Below are 27,782 nucleotides of genomic sequence, written 5' to 3'. Positions count from 1 at the left end.
ACTGGTCATCCCCAAAGCCAACACTTACTTTGGCGGCCTTTCCTTGCAGTTCTCTGCTGCCAATGACTGGAACAAATTGCAAAAATCACTGAAGTTGGAGTCTTATATCTCCCTCTCTAACTTTAAGCATCAGCTGTCAGAGCAGCTTACCTGTACACTGCCAATCTGTAAATAGCACACCCAACTACCTCATCCCCATATTATAACGTACCCTCTTGCTCTTTTGCATCCCAGTATCTCTACTTACACATCTATCACTCCAGTAGTAATGCTATATTGTAATTATTTTCTCCTCTAGGGCCTATTTATTGCCTTACCTCTCTTCTACATTTGCACACACTGTACATATCATTTTATATTTTTCTTTTATTTTGTGTTATTGACTGTACGTTTGTTTCTGTGTAACTCTGTGTTGTCGTTTTTTTCGTACTGCTTTGCTTTATCTTGGCCAGGTCACAGTTGTAAATGAGAATTTGTTCTCTACTGGCCTACCTGGTTAAATAAAGGTGATATAAAATAAATAGAAAAGCCTCCAGAGAGTCTCAGCACCGGCTGCTGTCACCGCCGATGACAGAATAGTACCAGCAACAACTTGTAGCTACCATCAGACGCGTCTGTCAAACACCCACGCAAGCATTGGATTGCAAATAATATTCGGGGCGGCAGGCTAGCCTAGTGGTTAGAGTGGTGGACTAGTAACCGGAAGGTTGCAAATTCAAAACTCCCGAGCTGGTAAGTCTGTCGTTCTGCCCCTGAACAGGCAGTTAACCCACTGTTCCTAGGCCGTCATTGAAAATAAGAATTTGTTCTTAACTGACTTGCCTAGTTAAATAAAGGTAAATATATATATATATTTTTCAGACGTAAATATTGTTCCCGTTTCATCTGCAGAAAGGCTCAATTGTATTTCCCCCGTGTATTAGTAGAATTCAAAGAGGATACGTAGCCTCGTTTTTCTAGTTCCAGAACACAGCCGCGGTGAAATGACAGATTTGAAAAGAAAATTGCGATTTTCGTATATGATAGCTACGTTACCTTAACAAACCAAACCGTGCATGTCTTCCGGGAGTCATCTTTAAGGGTGCGTTAGTAAATCAGAGCGTTTCACTCCGGACGCCCCGGCCGAGGAGTAGGTTTGGTCCCAGCGTACTGACCGCAACGGCAGCGGCCAATTTAATGTTAATTGTCTAAAATGACCTAGCTACTTCTAGACACAAGTGACAGAATACTTCTGAACACGTTGACCATTTTACTCACCCAGCAGAGCTGGTTAGGTTGTTTATGTAATCTAGAGAGTTGGTGACTGTATTTGTGCTGCAGGCAATCATTTAGATCATTTTTTGCCGATATTTAATTTATCCCGGTCACATTGAACCGGCGTTGCGCATTCATAAATTCAACAGTTATTCTGCTCCCTGGTCCTCAGAAAAGAGGGCTCTGGTCGGACTGGACAGAGGGATTTTGCAAACGCACAAAGTCAGGTCAACATGACATTTTTTCTTCTCGTTTTGGGACACAGTAATATAGTGTATTGTGGCTCGCTTCGGTTTTAACCGAGTAGCAACGTTTGCGGAATCATTTGCTTCCAACAAGTGTGCAAATAGGCATCATGTTAGCCACCGTGCTAGCTAGCTAATCCCGTAGCTACCTGCACTGGATAGCGTTACCGTCGTCAACTGTCCTGCAACATCAAGGACAGATGACAATTTCACTCCAAATTCTCAAAGAAATCACTATCCAGTTCTATGTTCAGTACATGAGCTATCTAACCTAACTATAAAATGATGGATTCAAAGAGAGACATGAAAGATCAAGGTAAGTTCATAGCTAGATGGGTGGCTTGTTGCTAGCTAACAATAACAGAGCAACAGTAGCCTGCTGCCTGGACATCCACTTGCTAACGTTATGCTACTGCTTAATCATCTGATAAACCCAGCTCAATTAACGTCATTTCTAACCATAACGGATAGCAAACAACGTTTTCTTCCTTAAGGTTAGTTGATTATTATGCCATATCTGATACAGTATCATATTCATCCACAGTCACTCATTCATAATTCATGAATTGCTTTGTATTTGCCTGGTAGCAGCGTAGGCTAAATCTTAGCCATTGTAACCAGCAAGCTACAATGAAATCCATGTCATTATTTTCCCCGAGACAGAATAGTAGTCATCACTCTTTTGGATGACAAACAACCATTGATTTCAAAGCTTAATAACAAACCATACATCTTTATTCACAATGACTACTTTAAAATGTCCACTGATAACGTTACAAAGATTCATTTAGTGGAAGGACTGTGCAAATGTAGACTTTGATAACAGAATTATGGTAAAATCTCCCGCAGGTTTTTATGCCACCATGCTCTGAATTAAGATTCAAAGATATCTGCAGAAAGAATGGGGTGTCAGCTATGACATACCACCTTGAGTTTGAACAAATCTTTTTTGGTTATTGAGTGAAGTGGATTTGCACCTGGTAATGGAATTACATCATGGGTCCCTGATCTGTACTGCGCAATGGACTAGTAACCGAAATGTTGCAAGTTCAAATCCCTGAGCTGACAAGGTACAAATCTGTCGTTCTGCCGCTGAACAAGGCAGTTAACCCACTGTTCCTAGGCCGTCATTGAAAATAAGTATTTGTTCTTAACTGACTTGCCTAGTTAAATAAAGGTAAAATAAAAATGTTTCACAAGTTTGGACATCATAGTGCAGAGCAGACTACAATAGAGTATAGTTTACTACAGCACATACTGTACTTTTCTTTCCTGTACTGTACTCTACTTAAGTGATAATGCTGAAGAAGCCAGTGTTTGGAGGATATATTGGCACGGGTGTTATTAGGCTGAAGTTGAGGGCCAGCTAACCTTGCCAATATATCCTCCAAACACTGGCTTTGAGGGCATTATCACTTTTATACAACAGGTTACCAACATATTAAAATAATGATTTACATAATTTCATTAAACATTAACATTAATGTGATTAATTAATTTATTCTATTTCATCTAGCTACACAAGCAATTATTTATACTATTTCATTCAGCTTGCTACACAAGCCGGAAGGTCGTTCATTCTATTGGTTCGGTTGCCAGAGCAACCGTTCATTCTAAATGTTCCATCGCCATACTCGCTGGCAACATTCTTATCCCTTGCTTGCTAGCTAGCCAACTACGGCTAACTTAGTCACGTCAAAAAGTGCAGCCAGAATAACAGCAAAGTATTTGCATTTGTTTAAGCTGTTTTCTAGGGACATTTATTTGGATACATCCATAACAATGAGCTAATGAGGTGCGATTTCATCAGGACACTGTAGTTCAGAGGAGCTAGCCAACAACACCTCTAACACAATCACTTCAAACTAAGGCTGGAAAGACTTCAAACTAGCTGTGCTTCATTTGACATTTTTTCAATTCACATTTATTTGAATATATCCATAAAAATGATGCCAGCTGATTCATGATTTTGACTAGCTGAGAAACGCTCCCTGCCTGTGTCTCGTCCCAACTCACGACACATTCATTACTATGGGACAGCTGGAGATCAAATTTGAATGTTGCAAATGTCAGAGAGACAAACAGCAAGGTTTATACAAATGTCCGCTGTTGAAAACTAAATGTTAGTCTAAAAGAAATGTGAGATAATGTCTAGATGCTTTTTATAGTGGAGACCAAGTTTATACATTTCCTGGCTGGACTGATGAGACCGTGGATTGTTCAGTCAGATGGAACAGAGTAAATAGACATTTTAACATCATAGATGGTAACTTGTGAAACAGACACTGTCTGGAATGTGTTTTTTAACCAATCAGCTCTACTCACTGTACAGTACTGTACTCAGTACTCTACTCTACTCAAATCAAATTTATTTATATAGCCCTTCGTACATCAGCTGATATCTCAAAGTGCTGTACAGAAACCCAGCCTAAAACCCCAAACAGCAAGCAATGCAGCTGTAGAAGCATGGTGGCTAGGAAAAACTCCCTAGAAAGGCCAAAACCTAGGAAGAAACCTAGAGCGGAACCAGGCTATGTGGGGTGGCCTCTTCTGGCTGTGCCGGGTGGAGATTATAACATGGCCAAGATGTTCAAATGTTTATAAATGACCAGCATGGTCAAATAATAATAATCACAGGCAGAACCGTTGAAACTGGAGCAGCAGCACGGCCAGGTGGACTGGGGACAGCAAGGAGTCATCATGCCAGGTAGTCCTGAGGCATGGTCCTAGGGCTCAGGTCCTCCAAGAGAGAGAGAAAGAAAGAGAGAATTAGAGAGAGCATACTTAAATTCACACAGAACACCGGATAGGACAGGAGAAGTACTCCAGATATAACAAACTTACCTTAGCCCCCCGACACAAACTACTGCAGCATAAATACTGGAGGCTGAGCAGGAGGGGTCAGGAGACACTATGGCCCCATCCGATGATACCCCCGGACAGGGCCAAACAGGAAGGATATAACCCCACCCACTTTGCCAAAGCACAGCCCCCACACCACTGGAGCGAAATCTTCAACCACCAACTTACCATCCTGAGACGAGGCCGAGTATAGCCCACAAAGATCTCCGCCACGGCACAACCCAAGGGGGGCACCAACTCTACTGTGCTCTACTTACTGTACTGTACTATCCAAACTTGTGAAACATACGTCTATGATAGGTCCAGATATGGTCCGGTCCGTCTGTGGACGTTAACATCAAGGTCAGGGTGGACTGACCGAATTTCAAATACTTTTCAACGTCCATGGAAGTGCGGTGTCAGTAGGTGCTCAGTGGTTGAGGATGCTGACTAAGGTCACAGGGAGAGGTGACATTATAATTGAAGAGTGAGAGATTAAGGCAGAGAGAGGTTGTCTAGACTCCGATTGTTTTACTACCAGACAACAGAGAGAAAAGAACAGATACTGTGCCTTCAAAAGGTATTCACACCCCTTTTTCTACATTTTAATGAATTTTAAATGGATAAAAAAATTGATTTTGTGTCACTGGCCTACACAATAGCCCATCATGTCAAAGTGGAATTATGTTTTTAGAAATTGACAAATTAATACAAAATTAAAAGCAGGAATGTTTTAAGTCAATACGTATTCAACCCATTTTGTTCAAGAAAGCCTCAATAAGTTCAGGAGTCAGAATTTACTTAGTTACATGTTGCTTGGACTCTGTGCACAATAATAGTGGTCGTGTCCGAATACCCATACTAGCGTAGGACATACATAAACTGAATACCCATACTAGCGTACTACATACATAAACTGAATACCCATACTAGCGTACTACATACATAAACTGAATACCCATACTAGCGTACTACATACATAAACTGAATACCCATACTAGCGTAGGACATACATAAACTGAATACCCATACTAGCGTACTACATACATAAACTGAATACCCATACTAGCGTAGGACATACATAAACTGAATACCCATACTAGCGTACTACATACATAAACTGAATACCCATACTAGCGTACTACATACATAAACTGAATACCCATTCCTGCGTAGGACATACACAAGACATACTGTTTAGCCGTTTTGTAAACAGTATGAAGTATACCGACTGGCTAAGTAGGTGGGGCCAAGTGCGTGTACATTTTTCCAAATTCAACAGACAAACTAAACTAATCCAAATCAAATGGACTGATTAACATGGCATCAATAACAAAGCCACGTCCCCAGGTCCCGGTGCCGACATATTTTAGAAATCTAAAGGTGGTTTAGTATTTAGTTTAAAAGCTCTGACGAAGGCCAAGAGAACAATAAAAGGAGGGTAAAAATAAAAACGCAATACTCAGGATCTTCTTAAGGAGAACAAAAATTACTTGGCCTACATTTGAACACCACAGAAGCTTCGGGCATCTTCCCAATTAACTAGCCTAGGTTTGTTGTTTGGTTACTTGAAGAAAACCAGGGCATATCACTCGCAGCCATCTCTTCCAATGCATTGTGAGAAAGTGTGCATCTAATTCTACTAGATCAGTGGTTCCCAAACTTTTTATAGTCCCGTACCCCTTCAAACATTCAACCTCCAGCTGCGTACCCCCTCTAGCACCAGGGTCAGCACACTCTCAAATGTTGATTTTTGCCATCATTGTAAGCCTGCCACACACACTATACAATACATTTATTAAACATAAGAATGAGTGTGAGTTTTTCACAACCTGGCTCGCGGGAAGTTTTTTATATTTATTTTATTTCACCTTTATTTAACCAGGTAGGCTAGTTGAGAATAACTTCTCATTTACAACTGTGACCTGGCCAAGATAAAGCAAAGCAGTGCGACACAAACAACAACACAGTTACACATGGAATAAACAAACATACAGTCAATAATACAGTAGAAAAATTGGAAAGTCTATATACAGTGTGTGCAAATGGCATGAGTAGGTAAGGCAATAAATAGGCCATAGTAGCGAAGTAATTACAATTTAGCAAATTAACACTGGAGTGATAGATGTGCAGATGTGTGAGTAGAAATTCTGGTGTGCAAAAGAGCAGAAAAGTAAATAAAAACAATTATGGGGAGGAGGTAGGCAGATTGGGTGGGCTATTTACAGATGGGCTATGTACAGCTACAGCGATCGGTTAGCTGCTCGGATAGCTGATATTTAAAGTTAGTGAGGGAAATATAAGTCTCCAGCTTCAGCGATTTTTGCAATTCGTTCCAGTCATTGGCAGCAGAGAACTGGAAGGAAAGGCGGCCAAAGGAGGTGTTGGCTTTGGGGATGACCAGTGAGATATACCTGCTGGAGCGCGTGCTATGAGTTGGTGTTGTTATCGTAACCAGTGAGCTGAGATCAGGCGGAGCTTTACCTAGCAAATACTTATAAATGTCCTGGAGCCAGTGGTTATGGCGACGAATATGTAGTGAGGGCCTAGAGCGTACAGGTCGCAGTGGTGGGTAGTATATGGGGCTTTGGTGACAAAACGGATGGCTCTGTGATAGACTGCATCCAGTTTGCTGAGTAGAGTGTTGGAGGCTATTTTGTGAATGACATCGTCAAGGATCGGTAGGATTGTCAGTTTTACTTGGGTATGTTTGGCGGCGTGAGTGAAGGAGGCTTTGTTGCGAAATAAAATGCTGATTCTAGATTTAATTTTGGATTGGAGATGTTTAATTTGAGTCTGGAAGGAGAGTTTACAGTCTAGCCAGACACCTAGAATATGTGGACAAATACCTAAGTCTATTCACATATTCTAAGAACCGTCCAGAGTAGTGATGCTAGTCAGGCGGGCGGGTGCGGGCAGCGAACGGTTGAAAAGCATGCATTTAGTTTTACTAGCGTTTAAGAGCAGTTGGAGGCCACGGAAGGAGTGTTGTATTGCATTGAAGCTCGTTTGGAGGTTTGTTAACTTAGGGTATGTGGGACGCACCTCGCCAACAGCCAGTGAAATTGCAGGGCGCCAAATTCAAAACAACAGAAATCCCATAATTAAAATTCCTCAAACATACAAGTATTTTACACCATTTTAAAGATATACTTGTTGTAAATCCAGCTACAGTGTCCGATTTCAAAAAGGCTTTATGACGAAAGCACACCAAACGATTGTTAGGTCAGAGCCAAGTCACAGAAAAATACAGCCATTTTTCCAGCCAAAGAGAGGAGTCACAAAAAGCAGAAAGAGATAAAAGTAATCACTAACCTTTGAGGATCTTCATCAGATGACACTCATATGACTTCATGTTACACAATACAAATCAAATCAAAATTTATTTGTCACATACACATGGTTAGCAGATGTTAATGCGAGTGTAGCGAAATGCTTGTGCTTCTAGTTCCGACAATGCAGTAATAACCAACAAGTAATCTAACTAACAATTCCAAAACTACTGTCTTATACACAGTGTAAGGGGATAAAGAATATGTACATAAATATATATGAATGAGTGATGGTACAGAGCAGCATAGGCAAGATACAGTAGATGGTATCGAGTACAGTATATACATATGAGATGAGTATGTAAACAAAGTGGCATAGTTAAAGTGACTAGTGATACATGTATTACATAAGTATGCAGTAGATGATATAGAGTACAGTATATACGTATACATATGAGATGAATAATCTAGGGAATGTAAACATTATATTAGGTAGCATTGTTTAAAGTGGCTAGTGATATATTTTACATCATTTCCCATCAATTCCCATTATTAAAGTGGCTGGAGTTGAGTCAGTGTGTTGGCAGCAGCCACTCAATGTTAGTGGTGGCTGTTTAACAGTCTGATGGCCTTGAGATAGAAGCTGTTTTACATGTATGTTTTGTTCTTTAACTTCTTGGATATAGGGGGCGCTCTTTTAATTTATGGATTAAAAAACGTGTCCGTTTTAAGCGCAATATTTTGTCACGAAAAGATGCTCAACTATGCATATAATTGGCAGCTTTTGAAAGAAAACACTCTAAGGTTTCCAAAACTGCAAAGATATTATCTGTGAGTACCACAGAACTCATGCTACAGGCGAAACCAAGATGAAACTTCAACCAGGAAATGGGCAGAATTTTTGAAGCTCAGTTTTCCATTGTCTCCTTATATGGCTATGAATGCGCCGGGACTGAGCCTGCCCTTTCTATCGTTTCTCCAAGGTGTCTGCAGCATTGTGACGTATTTGTAGGCATATCATTGGAAGATTGGCCATAAGAGACTACATTTACCAGGGGTCCGCCCGGTGTCCTTTGTCGAAATTGGTGCGTAATCTACAAGCTGCACGCAGTCATCCAGTGATTGAGAGGAGAGAGGAGGCTTTCAACAAACGATATATCATGAAGAGATATGTGAAAAACACCTTGAGGATTGATTCTAAACAACGTTTACCATGTTTCAGTCGATATTATGGAGTTAATTTGGAAAAAAAGTTCGGCGTTTTGAAGACTGAATTTTCGTTTTGTTTTTGGTAGCCAAACGTGATGCACCAAACGGAGCAATTTCTCCTAAACAAATAATCTTTCAGGAAAAACTGAGCATTTGCTATCTAACTGAGAGTCCCCTCATTGAAAACATCTGAAGTTCTTCAAAGGTAATGATTTTATTTGAATGATTTTCTGGTTTTTGTGAAAATGTTGTCTGCTGATGCTAACGCTAAATGCTACGCTAGCCGCGCTAGCTGTTACACAAATGCTTATTTTGCAATGGTTGAGAAGCATATTTTGAAAATCTGAGATGACAGTGTTGTTAACAAAAGGCTAAGCTTGAGAGCTAGCATATTAATTTCATTTCATTTGCGATTTTCATGAATAGTTAACGTTGCGTTATGGTAATGAGCTTGAGGCTGTATTCACGATCCCGGATCCGGGATGGCTCGACGCAAGAAGTTAAAGTTCATATTTATATCCAAAAATCTCAGTTTACATTGACTCGTTATTTTCAGTAGTTCCAAAACATCCGGTGATTTTGCAGACAGCCAAATCAATTTACAGAAATACTCATAATAAACATTGATCAAAGATACAAGTGTTAGACATGGAATTTTAGATGCACTTCTCCTTAATGCAACCGCTGCGTCAGATTTCAAAAACACTTTACGGAAAAAGCACACCATGCAATAATCTGAGTACAGCGCTCAGAGACCAAAATATCTGCCATGTGTAGTCAACAGAAGTCAGAAATTGCCTTATAAATATTCACTTACCTTTGATGATCTTCATCAGAATGCACACCCAGGAATCCCAGTTCCACAAATTTTTGGTTTGTTCAATAAAGTCCATCATTTATGTCCATCAAATACCTCCTTTTTGTTCGCGCTTTTAGCCCAGTAATCAAAATTCATGAGGCGCGATCACTAGGTGCAGATGAAAAGTCAAAAAGTTCCATTACAGTCCATAGAAACGTGTCAAACGATGTATAGAATCAATCTTTAGGATGTTTTTAACATAAATCTTCAATAATGTTACAACTGGAGAATTCCTTTCTTTAGAATTGCAATGGAATGCAAGCTAATGCTCACGTGCATGGTCAGCTCATGCCTTTCTGGCAGACCTCTGACTCAATCCCCTCATTACCCCCTCCTTCACAGTAGAAGCATCAAACAAGGTTCTAAAGACTGTAGACATCTAGTGGAAGCCTTAGGAAGTTCAATATGACCCCATAGACACGGTGTATTCGATAGGCAATGAGTTGAAAAACTACAAACCTCAGATTTCCCACTTCCTGGTGGGTTTTTCTCTCAGGTTTTTGCCTGCCATATGAGTTCTGTTATACTCACAGACATCATTCAAACAGTTTTAGAAACGTCAGAGTGTTTTCTATCCAAATCTACTAATACTATGCATATTCTAGCTTTTATGGCTGAGTAGCAGGCAGTTAAATTTGGGCACGCTATTCATCCAAAATTCCCAATGCTGCCCCCTACCCTAGAGAAGTTAACACTGTGTCCAAAGAAGGGCCAGATGTATACAGAATGGTGTCGTCTACCTACAGGTGGATCGGGGAGTCACCCGCAGCAAGAGCGACATCGTTGATATATACAGAGAAAAGAGTCGGCCCGAGAATTGAAACCTGTGGTACCCCTATAGAGACTGCCAGAGGTCCGGACAACAGGCCCTCCGATTTGGCACACTGAACTCTGTCTGAGAAGTAGTTAGTGATCCAGGCGAGGCAGTAATTTGAGAAATCAAGGCTGTTGAGTCTGCCGATATGAATGCAGTGATTGACCAAGGTCGAAAGCCTTGGCCAGGTCAATGAAGGTGGCTGCACAGTACAATCTTTTATTGATGGTGGTTATGATATCGTTTAGTACCTTGAGCATGGCTGAGGTGCACCCGTGACCAGCTCGGAAACCGGATTGCACATCAGAGAAGGTACGGTGGGATTCGAAATGGTCAGTGATCTGTTTATTAACTTGTCTTTCGAAGACTTTAGAAAGGCAGGGTAGGATGGATATAGGTCTATAACAGTTTGGGTCTAGAGTGTCACCCCCTTTGAAGAGATGGATGACCATCGGCAGCTTTCCAATCTTTAGGGATCTCAGACGATACGAAAGAGTTTGAACAGACTGGTAATAGGGGTTGCAACCATGGCGGCGAATAATTTTAGAAAGAGAGGGTCCAGATTGTCTAGCCCAGCTGATTTGTACGGGTCCAGGTTTTGCAGCTCTTTCAGTGACAAAGAGCTCTTTTAGGACCAGGACACAAGTAATAATATAATAAATAATTTTGGTCATTATTTAACCATCTTACATAAAACCTTATTTGTTCATCGACAATTGTGAATAACTCACCACGGGTTAATGAGAAGTGTGTGCTTGAAAGGATGCACATAACTCTGCAATGTTGGGTTGTATTGGAGAGAGTCTCAGTCTTAAATCATTTTCCACACCGGTACCGAGGCAATGTGGAGGCTATATACAGGGGGCACCGGTACCGAGTCAGTGTGCAGGTTAGTTGAGGTCATTTGTACATTTAGGTAGGGGTGAAGTGACTATGCATAGATAATAAACAGCGAGTAGCAGCAGTTTACAAAAGGAAGGGGGTGGGGGGTCAATGAAAATTGTCCGGTGGCGATTTTATTAATTGAAACGATTGTTAGGTCTCCACCAAACCACAATAAGCACAGCCATTTTCCAGCAAAATATAGCATTCACAAAAAGCATAAATAAAGATAAAATGATTCACTAGTTCCAAAAACATGAAGTGATTTTGCATAGCCACATCATTTCAACATAAATACTCATCATAAATGTAGATGATAATACAAGTTATACACATGGAATTATAGACATACCTCTCCTTAATGCAACCGCTGTGTCAGATTTCAAAAAAAGTTTACGGAAAAAGCAACCCATGCAATAATCTGAGACGGCACTCAGAACAGTAGCCAAATTAGCCTCCATGTTGGAGTCAACAGAAACCAGAAAATACATGATAAATGTTTCCTTACCTTTTGAGGAACTTCATCAGAATGCAGTCCTAGAAATCCCAGGTCCACAATAAATGCTTGATTTGTTCGAAAATGTCTGTTTTATTTATGTCCAATTAGCTACTTTGGTTAGCGCGTTTGGTAAACAATTCCAAAGTCACAAAGCACGTCCACTATAACGTGACGAAATGTCCAAAAGTTCCGTAACAGTCAGTAGAAACATGTCAAACGATGTACTGAATCAATCTTTAGAATGTTATATACATATCTTGAATAACGTTTTCTTCCACTTTGACATTGAGTATTGTGTGTAGATCGTTGACAAAAAAGAACGAAATACATTTTAATCCCACTGTAACAAAACAAAATGTGGAAAAAGTCAAGGGGTGCTTTTTGAAGGCACTGTATGAGCTGAACATAACAGTATTCTAGTGGAAGGGAGGACAGTAGCAGGTGACCCAACTGTGGCTTATGGTTTCCCATTGTAGCCAAATTAGTTGCAGTCATTTTGTTTTTTGATAATTCCCTTGCCAATTTGGCAACAGAATTATAAGTTTTAAGCACTTAATAATGAATAAACAAAATTGGTATCAGTAAAATCACTATAACTAATTGGTAGGTCTACCATTACTTGTTACTTCTGGGGACTTTCATTATCCTCCTCCCTCATGAGGGGTGAAAATATCTTAAAGATGTGAGTTTTTGGTAACGGATGCACAAGGTAATATTTCTTAAACATACAGAAGGTTGTGTTGATATTGTGTTGATATTGATATAAAGTATTGATATTAGTTGACTGTGCTCTTTAAGGGAACTACAAATGTTGCTCATGCGCACAGTGCAATAGCACTACAAAAACATCTTTCTTCAGACACCCACATACAGGTCCAAAATCACTGTTACGGGTATCGTCTCATGCAAGACAAAGGAAATCTCCTCAGCTGTTCATGTGGGAAAGCCTACGTAAGGACAAACACAAATACATTTAAAACAATGCATTGCTGAACACAGCTCAATCAGGTGTAAGAACACTAACTATCCAGTAGCAGCTCACTTTGTTGATGCTAACCATCCCATCTCCTCCCTCAAAAACACAGCCATTGAGCATGTTGCTCTACCAAGGACAGGCAACATCGAGATCCTACTACTAGACCTCCCCAAAAGATAGCGTCAACAGAGATAGCCGACCTCACTTCTAGTCCTTAGGAAACTTTGCAGTGTTTTGTTATGTATTATTTCTTACTTTGTTAACCCAGAAAATCTGAAGTGTTATTACATACAGCCGAGAAGAACTATTGGATATCGGAGCGACGTCAACTTACCAGCACTGCTACCAGGAATACAACTTTGCCAAAGCGGATCCTTTGTCCAAACCACCCAGGGCATTTGAACTGCTTCCAGAGGCTGACCCAAAGCAACGTCGCTGCAGAAGAGGGAGACGCAGCGGCCTTCTGGTCAGACTTTGGAGGCGCGCACACCACCCACTACTTCCGAGTATATTACTCGCTAATGTCCAGTCTCTAGATAACAAGGTAGATGAAATTAGGGCCAGGGTTGCTTTCCAGAGAGATATCAGGGATTGTATTATTCTCTGTTTCATGGAAACATGGCTCTGGAGAGATGCTGTCGGAGTCGGTACAGCCACCGGGATTCTTTGTGCTTCGCGCCGACAGAAATAAACATCTCTCCGGAAAGAAGGGCGGGGGTGTATGTTTCATGATTAACTACTCATGGTGTAATTGTAACAACATACAGGAACTCAAGACCTCTTGTTCACCTGACCTAGAATACCTCAATCAAATGCCGACTGTATTATCCCCCAAGAGAATTCTCGTTGGTTATTGTCACAGCCGTGTATATCCCTCAAGACGATACCACAACGGCCCTCAAGGAACTTCCCTGGTCTCTATGTATGTAAACTGGAAACCATATATCTTGAGGGTGCATTTATTGTAGCTGGGGATTTTAACAAAGCAAATTAGAGAACAAGGCTACCTAAATTCTATCAGCATATTGATTGTAGCACTCACGCAGGCAAAACACAGGATCACTGTTACTCTAACTTCCGTGATGATTACAAGGCCCTCCTTTCGGCAAATCTGACCACGACTCCATTTTGCACCTCCATTCCTATAGACGGAAACTCAAACCCTGGTCTGACCAATCGGAATCCACGCTTCAAGATTGTTTTGATCACATGGACTGGGACATGTTCCGGGTAGCCTCAGAGAATAATATTGATTTATAAGCTGATTCGGTGAGTGAGTTTATAAGTAACACTGAAACATGCATAAGAGCGTCAGCTGTTCCAGACGACTGTGTGATCGATCACACTCTCCGTAACCATTGTGGCTAAGGCCTTTAAACATGTCAACATTCACAAGGCCGCAGGACATACGGATTACCAGGACGTGTATTGCGAGCATGTGCTGACCTACTGGCAAGTGTCTTCACTGACATTTTCAACCTCTCCCTGTCCGAGTCTGTAATACCAACATGTTTCAAGCAGACCACCATAGTCCCTGTGCCCAAGAACACTAAGGTAACCTGCCCAAATGACTACCGACACGTAGCGCTCACATCTGTATCCATGAAGTGCTTTGAAAGTCTGGTGATGGCTCACAACACCATTATTCCAGAAACCCTAGATCCACTACAATTTGCTTACAGTTCCACAGATGATGCAATCTCTATTGCACTCCACACTGCCCTTTCACACCTAGAACAAAGGAAACACATATGTGAGAATGCTATTCATTGACTACAGCTCAGCGTTCATCACCATAGTGCCCTCGAAGCTCATCAATAAGCTAAGGACCCTGGGACTAAACACCACCCTTTGCAATTGGATCCTGGACTTCCTGATGGGCCGCCCCCCAGGTGGTGAGGGTAGGAAATACAGTCATGGCCAAAAGTTTTGAGAATGACACAAATATACATTTTCACATAGTCTGTTGCCTCAGTTGGTATGATGGCTATTTGCATATACTCCAGAATGTTATAAAGAGTGATCAGATGAATTACAATTAATTGCAAAGTCCCTCTTTGCCAATTAAATGAACTGAATCCCCACGAAACATTTCCACTGCATTTCAGCCCTGCCACAAAAGGACCAGCTGACATCATGTCAGTGATTCTCTCGTTAACACAGGTGTAAGTGTTGACGAGGACAAGGCTGGAGATCACTGTGTCATGCTGATTGAGTTTGAATAACAGACTGGAAGCTTCAAAAGGAGGGTGGTGCTTGGAATCATTGTTCTTCCTCTGTCAACCATGGTTACCTGCAAGGAAACGCATGCCGTCATCATTGCTTTCCTCAAAAAAGGGCTTCACAGGCAAGGATATTGCTGCCAGTAAGATTGCACCTAAATCAACCATTTATCGGATCATCAAGAACTTCAAGGAGAGCGCTTCAATTGTTGTGAAGAAAGCTTCAGGGCGCCCGAGAAAGTCCAGCAAGCGCCAGGACCTCCTAAAGTTGACTCAGCTGCAGGATCGGGGCAACACCAGTACAGAGCTTGGTCAGGAATGGCAGCAGGCAGGTGTGAGTGCATCTGCACGCACAGTGAGGTGAATACTTTTGGAGGATGGCCTGGTGTCAAGAAGGGCAGCAAAGAAGCCTCTTCTCTCCAGAGAAAACATCAGGGACAGACTGATATTCTGCAAAAGGTACAGGAATTGGACTGCTGAGGAATCCCCTTTTTCTGATGAATCCCCTTTCCGATTGTTTGGGGCATCCAGAAAAAGTTTGTCAGGAGATGACAAGGTGAGCGCTACCATCAGTCCTGTCTCATGCCAACAGTAAAGCATCCTGAGACCATTCATGTGTGGGGTTGCTTCTCAGCCAAGGGAGTGGCCTCACTCACAATTTTGCCTAAGAACACAGCCATGAATAAAGAATGGTACCAACACATCCTCTGAGAGCAACTTCTCCCAACCATCCAGGAACAGTTTGGTGATTAACAATGCCTTTTCCAGCATGATGGAGCACCTTGCCATAAGGCAAAGGTGATAACTAAGTGGCTCGGGGAACAAAACATTGATATTTTGGGTCCATGGCCAGGAAACTCCCCTGACCTTAATCTCATTGAGAACTTGTGGTCAATCCTCAAGAAGTTGGTGGACAAACAAAAACCCACAAATTCTGACAAACTCCAAGCATTGATTATGCAAGAATGGGCTGCCATCAGTCAGGATGTGGCCCAGAAGTTAATTGACAGCATGCCAGGGCGGATTGCAGAGGTCTTGAAAAAGAAGGGTCAACACGACAAAAATTGACTCCGCATCAACTTCATGTAATTGTCAATAAAAGCCTTTGACACTTATGAAATGCTTGTAATTATACTTCAGTATTCCATAGTAACATCTGACAAAAATATCTAAAGACACTGAAGCAGCAAACTTTGTGGAAATTAATAATTGTCATTCTCAAAACATTTGGCCATGACTTTACATTCAACACGGGTTCCCTCAGGGGTGCGTGCTCAGTCCCCTCCTGTACTCCCTGTTCACTCATGACTTCATGGCCAGGCACGACTCCAACACCATCAAGAGAGACCTGGCTGTGTGGTGTCAGGACAACAACCTTTCTCTCTACGTGGTCAAGACAAAGGAGATGATTGTAGACTACAGGAAAAGAAGGACCGAGCACGCCCCCATTCTCATCAATGGTGCTGTAGTGGAGCAGGTTGAGCGATTCAATATCTCTGTTCACATCGCCAACAAACTTTCATGGTCCAAACACACTAAGACAGTCGTGAAGAGGGCACGGCAAAGCCTATTCCCCTTCAGGAGACTGAAAAGATTTGTCATGGGTCCTCAGATCCTCAATGTTCTACAGCTGCGACATCGTGATAATCCTGACTGGTTGCTTCACTACCTGGTATGGCAATTGCTCATCCTCTGACCGCAAGGCACTACAGAGGGTAGTGCATATGGCCCAGTATATCACTGGGGCCAAGCTTCCTGCCATCCAGGACCTCTTTACCAGGTGGTGTCAGAGGAAGGCCCTAACAATTGTCAGACTCGAGCCACCCTAGTCATAGACTGTTCCCTCTGCTACCACACGACAAGCGGTCCCGGAGTGCAAAAGGCTTCATAACAGCTTCTACCCTCCAATCCATAAGACTCCTGAAAAGCGAATCAAAGGGCTACCCAGACTATTTGCATTGCCCCTCCCCCGTATTTTCCACTGCTGCTACTCTATCTATGCATAGTCACTTTAATAACTCTACATGTACATATTACCTCGACTAACCGGAGCCCCCCCCCCGCACATGGACTTTGTACCGATACTCCCTGTATAAAGCCTCGCTATTGTTATTTTACAGCTGCTGTTTAATTATTTGTTACTTTAATTTATTTCTTTTTTTACTTAACTCTTATTTTTCTTAAAATTGCATTGTTGGTTAAGGGCTTGAAAGTAAGCATTTCACTAAGGGGGTCTACCTGTTGTATTCAGCATTTCACTAAGGGTCTACCTGTTGTATTCAGCATTTCACTAAGGGTCTACCTGTTGTATTCAGCATTTCACTAAAGTCTACCTGTTGTATTCAGCATTTCACTAAAGTCTACCTGTTGTATTCAGCATTTTCACCTAAGGTCAGCATTTACTAGGTCACCTGTTGTATTCAGCATTTCACTAAGGTCTACCTGTTGTATTGTGTCAATTTCACTAAAGACCTGTTGTATTCAGCATTTCATATACCCCCCACTACACCTGTTGATTCATTTGATATCCCCCACTCTGATTCACACACTAGTTTTATCTTCTTCTCCTCCTTTATATCCCAGAAACCGAGAGAGTCTCCAAGGTGACAGCTGTGCTGCTGAAGTCCCGGACAGGAGAGTTTGATCTGGAATCTATTCTGTTCCTGAAGCTCCGAGGTCTCGGTAAAATCAGATTACATCATTGTCACCTTGTAATCTAGCCAGAACCAGACGCTAGATAGAAGAGTTTGTTGTCGTCGTCGTCGTACTTTTTGTTCTCTAGAATAGCACAAGTCTCTTCAGCTTCATCTTGGCTGCTTCACATCATGAGCTTGTTGCCAACTTGATATTGTAGCTTCTTTGTAAGCCCTTTCGTTTAACACGTGGTGGTGTGTTATGTGTGTTTTCCAGAATAAGCTGATTTGTGAAGGTTTTGTAATAAGAGGGCGTGTCCTATGATTTTCTGTTCTCCAGGGATCTATGATCTAGGCTGTATTGGGGACTGTATAAATCTGGAGAGACTGGATCTGTCTGGTAACAACATCACTAACCTGGCTCCACTCTCTTCTCTGAGACTACTACAGATACTAAATGTGTCAGCCAACAGGATCTCTAACTTAGGTACAGAGTTTTACAATACACAACTGCATGTGAAACTGTCACGGGATGTGTTCGTTCACTGTTTCCATTGTGCTGTTACAATACAGATATAGTACAAGTCAAGTGTGACGGTGTGGAAATGTCAGGTTGGTGGTCCGCTGTGATGGTAATCTTTAAAGATGAAATCCACATTAGGGGAAACAGCGCGACTGGTCGCCCTAACACCTTTTTGTTTTGTTTACGAACTGAGGTGTTGTAATATCCCAAACGAACATGGCGGTTTCTCCAGTAACGATTCCAGCTTTAAATGTTTTTATGTTTTGTCTGCTTCCAGAAGACATTTCCTGCTGTGACAGTTTACAGAGCCTAAATGTGGCTGGGAACCTCATATCCAGGTAAATATGTATTTAGTGTTTACAGTACTGTGAGAACGGTGTAGGCCTGATAAGTGCTGATAATACCAGGTCTAATAACAGGTATAATACCAGTGTAGGTCTAATAACAGGTCTAATAACAGGTCTAATAACAGGTCTATAACAGTGCTGATAATACCAGGTCTAATAACAGGTATAATACCAGTGTAGGTCTAATAACAGGTCTAATAACAGGTCTAATACCAGTGTAGGCCTGATAAGGTCTAATGTCTAATACCAGGTCTAATAACAGGTATAATACCAGTGTAGGTCTAATAACAGGTCTAATAACAGGTCTAATAACAGGTCTAATACCAGGTCTAATAACAGGTCTAATAACAGGTCTAATAACAGGTCTAATACCAGGTCTAATAACAGGTCTAATAACAGTGTAGGCCTGATAAGTGCTGATAATACCAGGTCTAATAACAGGTATAATACCAGTGTAGGTCTAATAACAGGTCTAATAACAGGTCTAATAACAGTGTAGGTCTAATAACAGGTCTAATAACAGGTCTAATACCAGTGTAGGCCTGATAAGTGCTGATAATACCAGGTCTAATAACAGGTATAATACCAGTGTAGGTCTAATAACAGGTCTAATAACAGTGTAGGCCTGATAAGTGCTGATAATACCAGGTCTAATAACAGGTATAATACCAGTGTAGGTCTAATAACAGGTCTACTAACAGGTCTACTAACAGGTCTACTAACAGGTCTACTAACAGGTCTACTAACAGGTCTACTAACAGGTCTAATAACAGGTATAATACCAGTGTAGGCCTGATAAGTGCTGATAATACCAGGTCTAATAACAGGTATAATACCAGTGTAGGTCTAATAACAGGTCTAATAACAGGTATAATACCAGTGTAGGCCTGATAAGTGCTGATAATACCAGGTCTAATAACAGGTATAATACCAGTGTAGGTCTAATAACAGGTCTAATAACAGGTATAATACCAGTGTAGGCCTGATAAGTGCTGATAATACCAGGTCTAATAACAGGTATAATACCAGTGTAGGTCTAATAATAGGTCTAATAACAGGTCTAATAACAGGTCTAATACCAGTGTAGGTCTCATAACAGGTCTAATACCAGTGTAGGTCTCATAACAGGTCTAATAACAGGTATAATACCAGTGTAGGCCTGATAAGTGCTGATAATACCAGGTCTAATAACAGGTATAATACCAGTGTAGGTCTAATAACAGGTCTAATACCAGTGTAGGTCTAATAACAGGTCTAATAACAGGTCTAATAACAGGTCTAATACCAGTGTAGGTCTTATAACATGTCTAATAACAGGTCTAATACCAGTGTAGGTCTAATAACAGGTCTAATAACAGGTCTAATACCAGTGTAGGTCTTATAACATGTCTAATAACAGGTCTAATACCAGTGTAGGTCTGATAAGTGCTGATAATACCAGGTCTAATAACAGGTATAATACCAGTGTAGGTCTAATAACAGGTCTAATAACAGGTCTAATAACAGGTCTAATAACAGGTCTAATACCAGTGTAGGTCTCATAACAGGTCTAATAACAGGTATAATACCAGTGTAGGTCTTATAACATGTCTAATAACAGGTCTAATAACAGGTCTAATACCAGTGTAGGTCTAATACCAGGTCTAATTACAGGTCTAATTTTTATTTATTTTTTATTGAACCTTTATTTAACCAGGTAGGCTAGTTGAGAACAAGTTCTCATTTACAACTGCGACCTGGCCAAGATAAAGCATAGCAGTGTGAACAGACAACACAGAGTTACACATGGAGTCAACAATAAACAAGTCAATAACACAGTAGGAAAAAAGTCTATATACATTGTGTGCAGAAGGCATGAGGAGGTAGGCGAATAATTACAATTTAGCAGATTAACACTGGAGTGATAAATGATCAGATGGTCATGTGCAGGTAGAGATACAGGTGTGCAAAAGAGCAGAAAAGTAAATAAATAAAAACAGTACGGGGATGAGGTAGGTAAATTGGGTGGGCTATTTACCGATGGACTATGTATAGCTGCAGCGATCGGTTAGCTGCTCAGATAGCAGATGTTTAAAGTTGGTGAGGGAGAAAAGTCTACAACTTCAGCGATTTTTTTGCAATTCGTTCCAGTCACAGGCAGCAGAGAACTGGAAGGAAAGGCGGCCAAATGAGGTGTTGGCTTTGGGGATGATCAGTGAGATACACCTGCTGGAGCGAGTGCTACGGGTGGGTGTTGCCATCGTGACCAGTGAACTGAGATAAGGCGGAGCTTTACCTAGCATGGACTTGTAGATGACCTGGAGCCAGTGGGTCTGGCGACGAATATGTAGCGAGGGCCAGCCGACTAGAGCATACAGGTCGCAGTGGTGGGTGGTATAAGGTGCTTTAGTAACAAAACGGATGGCACTGTGATAAACTGCATCCAGTTTGCTGAGTAGAGTATTGGAAGCTATTTTGTAGATGACATCGCCAAAGTCGAGGATCGGTAGGATAGTCAGTTTTACTAGGGTAAGTTTGGCGGCGTGAGTGAAGGAGGCTTTGTTGCGAAATAGAAAGCCGACTCTAGATTTGATTTTGGATTGGAGATGTTTGATATGAGTCTGGAAGGAGAGTTTACAGTCTAGCCAGACACCTAGGTACTTATAGATGTCCACATATTCTAGGTCGGAACCATCCAGGTTGGTGATGCTAGTCGGGTGTGCGGGTGTAGTCAGCGAATGGTTGCTGCATTTGGTTTTACTAGCGTTTAAGAGCAGTTGGAGGCCACGGAAGGAGTGTTGTAATGGCACAGTGTCCAAGGAATGGCCAGAAGTATACAGAATGGTGTCGTCTGCGTAGAGGTGGATCAGGGAATCGCCCGCAGCAAGAGCAACATCATTGATATATACAGAGAAAAGAGTCGGCCCGAGAATTGAACCCTGTGGCACCCCCATAGAGACTGCCAGAGGACCGGACAACATGCCCTCCGATTTGACACACTGAACTCTGTCTGAAAAGTAGTTGGTGAACCAGGCAAGGCAGTCATTAGAAAAACCGAGACTACTGAGTCTGCCGATAAGAATATGGTGATTGACAGAGTCGAAAGCCTTGGCCAGGTCGATGAAGACGACTGCACAGTACTGTCTTTTATCGATGGCGATTATGATATCGTTTAGTACCTTGAGCGTGGCTGAAGTGCACCCGTGACCGGCTCGGAAACCAGATTCCACAGCGGAGAAGGTACGGTGGGATTCGAGATGGTCAGTGATCTGTTTGTTGACTTGGCTTTCGAAGACCTTAGATAGGCAGGGTAGAATAGATAATGGTCTGTAACAGTTTGGTTCCAGGGTGTATCCCCCTTTGAAGAGGGGGATGACCGCGGCAGCTTTCCAGTCCTTGGGGATCTCAGACGATATGAAAGAGGTTGAACAGGCTAGTAATAGGGGTTGCAACAATGACGGCGGATAGTTTCAGAAATAGAGGCTTCCAGATTGTCAAGCCCAGCTGATTTGTACGGGTCCAGATTTTGCAGCTCTTTCAGAACATCTGCTATATGGATTTGGGTAAAGGAGAAGCTGGGTAGGCTTGGGCGAGTAGCTGCGGGGGGGGGAAGGAGGAAGGCATGGCCAACCGTTGAGAAATGCTTGTTGAAGTTTTTGATTATCATGGATTTATCGGTGGTGATTGTGTTACCTAGCCTCAGTGCAGTGGGCAGCTGGGAGGAGGTGCTCTTGTTCTCCATGGACTTTACAGTGTCCCAGAACTTTTTGGAGTTAGTACTACAGGATGCAAATTTCTGCTTGAAAAATCTGGCCTTTGCTTTCCTGACTGACTGCGTGAATTGGTTTCTGACTTCCCTGAACAGTTGCATATCGCGGGGAGTATTCGATGCTACTGCAGTCCGCCACAGGATGTTTTTGTGCTGGTCGAGGGCAGTCAGGTCTGGAGTGAACCAGGGGCTATATCTATTCTTAGTTCTGCATTTTTTGAACGGAGCATGCGTATCTAATAACAGTGCAGGTCTAATAACAGCTCCATAACAGTGTAGGTGCACATTCTTGGAATGTGAATGGTATGGTTGAGGATCATTCATTGTCTTAAAACCTCTTGCTTTAGAATGGTCAGTCTGGAGGCTTTTTGTTTGTTTTTAATCATCAACAGTATTGACAACATCCACTGCCTTCAGTCTTTGAGGAAGCTGGAGAATATCCGCCTGAAAGACAACACCTATAATTACACCAACCCAGGTGAGTCTTTCCATTACATTTAGATGGTTTAAAAAAATACAATATTAACTAATACGACATCATCTTGTAGGGTTTATAGACTGACATCATCTGGTAGGGTTTATAGACTGACATCATCTGGTCGGGTTTATAGACTGACATCATCTGGTCGGGTTTATAGACTGACATCATCTGGTCGGGTTTATAGACTGACATCATCTGGTCGGGTTTATAGACTGACATCATCTGGTCGGGTTTATAGACTGACATTCATCTGGTTTATAGACTGACATCATCTGGGGTTTAGTTTATAGACTGACATCATCTGGTCGGGTTTAGAGACTGACATCATCTGGTCGGGTTTAGATCCTGACATCATCTGGTCGGGTTTAGATACTGACATCATCTGGTTCTGTTTAGATACTGACATCATCTGGTTCTGTTTATAGACTGACATCATCTGGTCGCGTTTATAGACTGACATCATCTGGTCGCGTTTATAGACTGACATCATCTGGTCGCGTTTAGAGACTGACATCATCTGGTCGCGTTTAGAGACTGACATCATCTGGTCGCGTTTAGAGACTGACATCATCTGGTCGCGTTTAGAGACTGACATCATCTGGTCGCGTTTAGAGACTGACATCATCTCTGACTGACATCATCGCGTTTAGAGACTGACATCATCTGGTCGCGTTTTGACATCAGAGACTGACATCATCTGGTCGCGTTTAGAGACTGACATCATCTGGTCGCGTTTAGAGACTGACATCATCTGGTCGCGTTTAGAGACTGACATCATCTGGTCGCGTTTAGACTGACTGACATCATCTGGTCGCGTTTAGAGACTGACATCATCTGGTCGCGTTTAGAGACTGACATCATCTGGTCGCGTTTAGAGACTGACATCATCTGGTCGGGTTTATGGACTGACATCATCTGGTCGGGTTTATAGACTGACATCATCTGGTCGGGTTTATCGACTGACATCTGATTGTGTTTTTAGTTTGTAAGAACTCGTCCTACAGAAACATTCTCCTGGAGATGTTCCCAAACATCAGAGTGTTGGATGGTGAGACATTTTATTTTAATAACATGTTTCATTAAAGGTTTTATACTATATTGCTTGTCAAGTAACAGTGATCTGTTCTCTTCAATGCTCTGTTTTAGGTGAAAGAGTGGTTGGACGTGGGAGTGATTTATATAAATTATGCAAAGACATTGATGAAACTATCAAAGGTATTTATTTCAATTAGCTTGAAACTATGAGACATTTTCAGAACAGAGAAGGTCATTGTATATTTGCATCTCTTTGACTCGATCTGAGATTACACTTTTGAGAAGCCAAATGTATTGTTGTCTCTACCTTCTTGCCTTTGTGCTGTTGTCTGTGCCCAATAATGTTTGCACCATGTTGTGTTGCTGCCATGTCGTGTTGCTACCATGCTGTGTTGTTGTCTTAGGTCTCTCTTTATGTAGTGTTGTGTTGTCTCTCTTGTTATGTGTTTTGTCCTATATTTTTATGTTTAATCCCAGCCTCCGTCCCTGCAGGAAGCCTTTTGCCTTTTAGTAGGCCATAATTGTAAAGAAGAATTTGTTATTAACTGACTTGCCTAGATAAATAAAGGTTAAATGAATAAAACAACTCAGATATTGAAAAGGAGTGAACATATGCGCCTTCAGGAAGTTCTCATACCCCTCGACCTATTCCACATGTTGTTGTTACAGCCTCAATTCAAAGTTTATTAAATATACTTTTTTTCTCACCCATCTACACACAATAGAATTTTAGCAAATGTATTGAAAATAAAATACATAAATATCTAATTGACATAAGTATTCACACCCCTGAGTCAATGCATGTTAGAATCACCTTTGGCAGTGATTACAGCTGTGAGTCTTTCTGGGTAAGACCCTGAGTCAATACATGTTAGAATCACCTTTGACAGTGATTACAGCTGTGAGTCTTTCTGGGTAAGTCTTAAGAGCATTGCACACCTGGATTGTACAATATTTTTGAACATTTTTCATTGAACATTTTTCCTGCTGAAAGGTGGTGGAAAGCAGACTGAACAGGGTTTTACTCTATGATTTTGCCTGTGCTTAGCTCCATTCAGTTCTTTCTTATCCTGAAAAACTCCCCAGTTCTTAATGATTACAAGCATACCCATAACATGATTTATGAGGAGTGGTACTCAGTAATGTATTGGATTTGCCCCAAACAAAACACTGTATTCAGAACAAAAAGTCAATTGCTTTGACACATTTTTGGCAGTATTACTTTAGTGCCTTGTAAACAGGATGTATGTTTTAGAATATTTTTGTTCTGTACAGGCTTCCTTCATTTCATTCTGTCAATTGGGTTAGTATTGTGGAGTAACTACAATGTTGTTGATCCATCCTCAGTTTTCTTCTATCACAGCCATTAAACTCTGTTTAAATTAAACTCTGAAGGACGCCTGTATCTTTGTAATGATTGGGTGTATTGATACACCATCCAAAGTGTAATTAATAACTTCACCATGATCAAAGGGATATTCAATGTCTGCTTTTTTAAATATTTTTTTTACCCATCTACCAATCGGTGCCCTTCTTTGCGAGGCATTGGAACACCTTCCTGGTCTTTGTGCTTGAATTTGTGTTTGAAATTCACTGCTCAACTGAGGGACCGTACAGATAATTGTGTGTGTGGTGTACAGAGATGAGGTAGTAATTCAAAAATCATATTAAACATATAAAACAATTCAGGCTGTAACACAACAAAATGTGGAAAAAGTCAAGGGGTGTGAATCCTTTCTGAAGGCCCTGTATATTTGAAAACGGTAAAATAGTGTTTGACCCAGAAGGTCCTCTTATGTCCCCTGTTCAGCTGGTTTCTATAGGAATGGCCAGTTACCAGAGCTGCCTGGCTGTAAGCCCTGGGTCGACAACGACTTCTGGGAAATCAAGAGATCCAGCAACGCCATTATAGACGAGGCCTACAAACAGTTCAATGGTAAGAATGAATGCATACTATGTTATTATGAAAAATGTATGCACTCACTCTGCATACGAGTGTCTGCTAAATGTTTAGCGGATACTTCAGGACGTTGGTAATGAGGCCCTTTTTATCCCCAGAGGCAGATGACTTCCTGGAAACCACGTTTATGTGTCTGCTTGCAGTTTTGAAGGAAGTAGCTAAGTAGCATTGGCTCGCTAAACTGCTTTCATCATACTGCACACAGAGACATTAACATGGTACCCACCGGTTCATCTGCCTCTGTATGGTACTGTATGTGGACTAATACAATACTGTAAATTTGACTAGCTTCCCATTTTTCTAATGCCTGATTTTAGGGTTTGACAATCTTGGAGAAAATGTAACTAACCACTGATTTTGATCTCTCTACAGACGTCCTTCATGAATGCAGACTGCTGAACAACAGAGCAACACATGTCATCTCACAGACGGAGAGATCTCTGAGCCTCAAGAACCAGCCAAAGCAGTACTCTGTTTAAAATGCCGTTTACAACAGGCAACATTGATTGTGAAGTGTGTTTGTGTGATAGGTGTTACTTACATGAAACGATGTCATGGCTTCATGTATTTGTATTAAATGATGTTGTTTTATATCCGAATGCTTGACCCAGCACCAGTGCCAGAACCTTGACATGCTCAGCATTACGTTGCACACAGTGCTGCATAGTGACACCTAGAGGATGCATAACTACCCTTGGGTCTAGTGTAGCCAATGTAAAGCCTCCTACCCCAGTGGGTCTAGTGTAGCCAATGTAAAGCCTCCTACCCCAGTGGGTCTAGTGTAGCCAATGTAAAGCCTCCTACCCCCTTGGGTCTAGGGTAGCCAATGTAAAGCCTCCTACCCCCAGTCTGTCTAAGCTTAAAGCCTCCTACCCCCTTGGGTCTAGTCTAGTGTAGCCAATAGCAAAGCCTCCTACCCCCTTGTCAAGTCTAGTGTAGCCATTGTAAAGCCTCCTACCCCCTTGAGTCTAGTCTAGTGTAGCCAATGTAAAGCCTCCTACCCCCTTGGGTCTAGGTAGCCAATGTAAAGCCTCCTACCCCTTTGGGTCTAGTGTAGCCAATGTAAAGCCTCCTACCCCCTTGGGTCTAGTGTAGCCAATGTAAAGCCTCCTACCCCTTTGGGTCTAGTGTAGCCAATGTAAAGCCTCCTACCCCCTTGGGTCTAGTGTAGCCAATGTAAAGCCTCCTACCCCCTTGGGTCTAGTGTAGCCAATGTAAAGCCTCCTACCCCTTGGGTCTAGTGTAGCCAATGTAAAGCCTCCTACCCCTTGGGTCTAGTGTAGCCAATTGTAAAGCCTCCTACCCCCTTGGGTCTAGTGTAGCCAATGTAAAGCCTCCTACCCCTTTGGGTCTAGTGTAGCCAATGTAAAGCCTCCTACCCCCTTGGGTCTAGTGTAGCCAATGTAAAGCCTCCTACCAGTTTTTTTGGGTCTAGTGTAGCCAATGTAAAGCCTCCTACCCCTTTGGGTCTAGTGTAGCCAATGTAAAGCCTCCTACCCCCTTGGGTCTAGTGTAGCCAATGAAAAGCCTCCTATCCCCTTGAGTCTAGTGTAGCCTATACTACACTCTTAGAAAAAAAGGTGCTATCTACAACCGAAAAGGGTTCTTCGGCTGTCCCCATAGGAGAACCCTTTTTGGTTCCATGTGGTACCCTTTCCACAGAAGGTTTTACCAGGAACCAAAAAGGGTTCTCCTATGGGGACTTTTTTGGAACAGTTTTTTCTAAGAGTTTACCTACCTGTGTAGCCTACAGATCGTACAGGCTAGCACTACCGACTCCTACCCTCTATAGCAGGGGTGGGCAAACTTTTTGGCTCGAGGGCCACATCGGGATTTTGAAATTCAATGGGGGGGAGCATTTTTTGGGAGATCAATTTTGTTAAAATCAATTTGCGGGAGCCTCTCGAGTGGCGCAGCAGTCTAAGGTACTTCATCGCAGTCTTTGAGGCGTCACTAGAGACCTGGGTTCGATCCCAGGCTGT

At 41.9% G+C, this 27,782-nt stretch overlaps 1 protein-coding gene and 1 long non-coding RNA gene across 4 annotated transcripts; both read left to right on the top strand.

The window, feature by feature from the left end:
• Positions 1-1,073: 1,073 nt before the first annotated feature.
• Positions 1,074-26,399, top strand: lrrc61 (leucine rich repeat containing 61). Of its 3 annotated transcripts, none has more exons than XM_042321453.1 (9): positions 1,074-1,815; positions 17,657-17,755; positions 18,047-18,193; positions 18,510-18,567; positions 22,717-22,802; positions 23,788-23,853; positions 23,952-24,020; positions 25,651-25,776; positions 26,173-26,399. In XM_042321453.1, the coding sequence occupies exons 1-9, from the start codon at positions 1,782-1,784 to the stop codon at positions 26,277-26,279; spliced, it is 792 nt and encodes a 263-aa protein (XP_042177387.1). In that variant the 5' UTR covers positions 1,074-1,781; the 3' UTR covers positions 26,280-26,399. The 3 variants fall into 3 exon arrangements, with proteins under 3 accessions (XP_042177387.1, XP_042177702.1, XP_042177005.1); XM_042321768.1 differs by having other exon boundaries at positions 1,078-1,815; positions 17,657-17,749; positions 18,507-18,567; XM_042321071.1 differs by having other exon boundaries at positions 1,079-1,815; positions 18,507-18,567.
• LOC121846526 lies at positions 18,824-20,059 on the top strand. Its single transcript, XR_006083450.1, has 2 exons — positions 18,824-19,058; positions 19,112-20,059. It is a non-coding gene; the product is annotated as an uncharacterized LOC121846526 (long non-coding RNA).
• Positions 26,400-27,782: the final 1,383 nt, after the last annotated feature.

The sequence above is a fragment of the Oncorhynchus tshawytscha genome, linkage group LG01 (genome assembly GCF_018296145.1).
Source record: "Oncorhynchus tshawytscha isolate Ot180627B linkage group LG01, Otsh_v2.0, whole genome shotgun sequence".
NCBI lineage: Eukaryota > Metazoa > Chordata > Actinopteri > Salmoniformes > Salmonidae > Oncorhynchus > Oncorhynchus tshawytscha.
Note: the sequence above shows the minus strand (reverse complement) of the source record. Positions and strands in the feature narration are given on the sequence as shown.

Bases quoted from the DNA above. Each gene is read 5' to 3' on its own strand.
- lrrc61 (XM_042321071.1), top strand. From the start codon at position 1,782: ATGATGGATTCAAAGAGAGACATGAAAGATCAAG. The intron at 22,803-23,787 runs GTGAGTCTTTCC...TTGTGTTTTTAG, and splicing joins CTATAATTACACCAACCCAG to TTTGTAAGAACTCGTCCTAC. The intron at 24,021-25,650 runs GTATTTATTTCA...TCCCCTGTTCAG, and splicing joins CATTGATGAAACTATCAAAG to CTGGTTTCTATAGGAATGGC.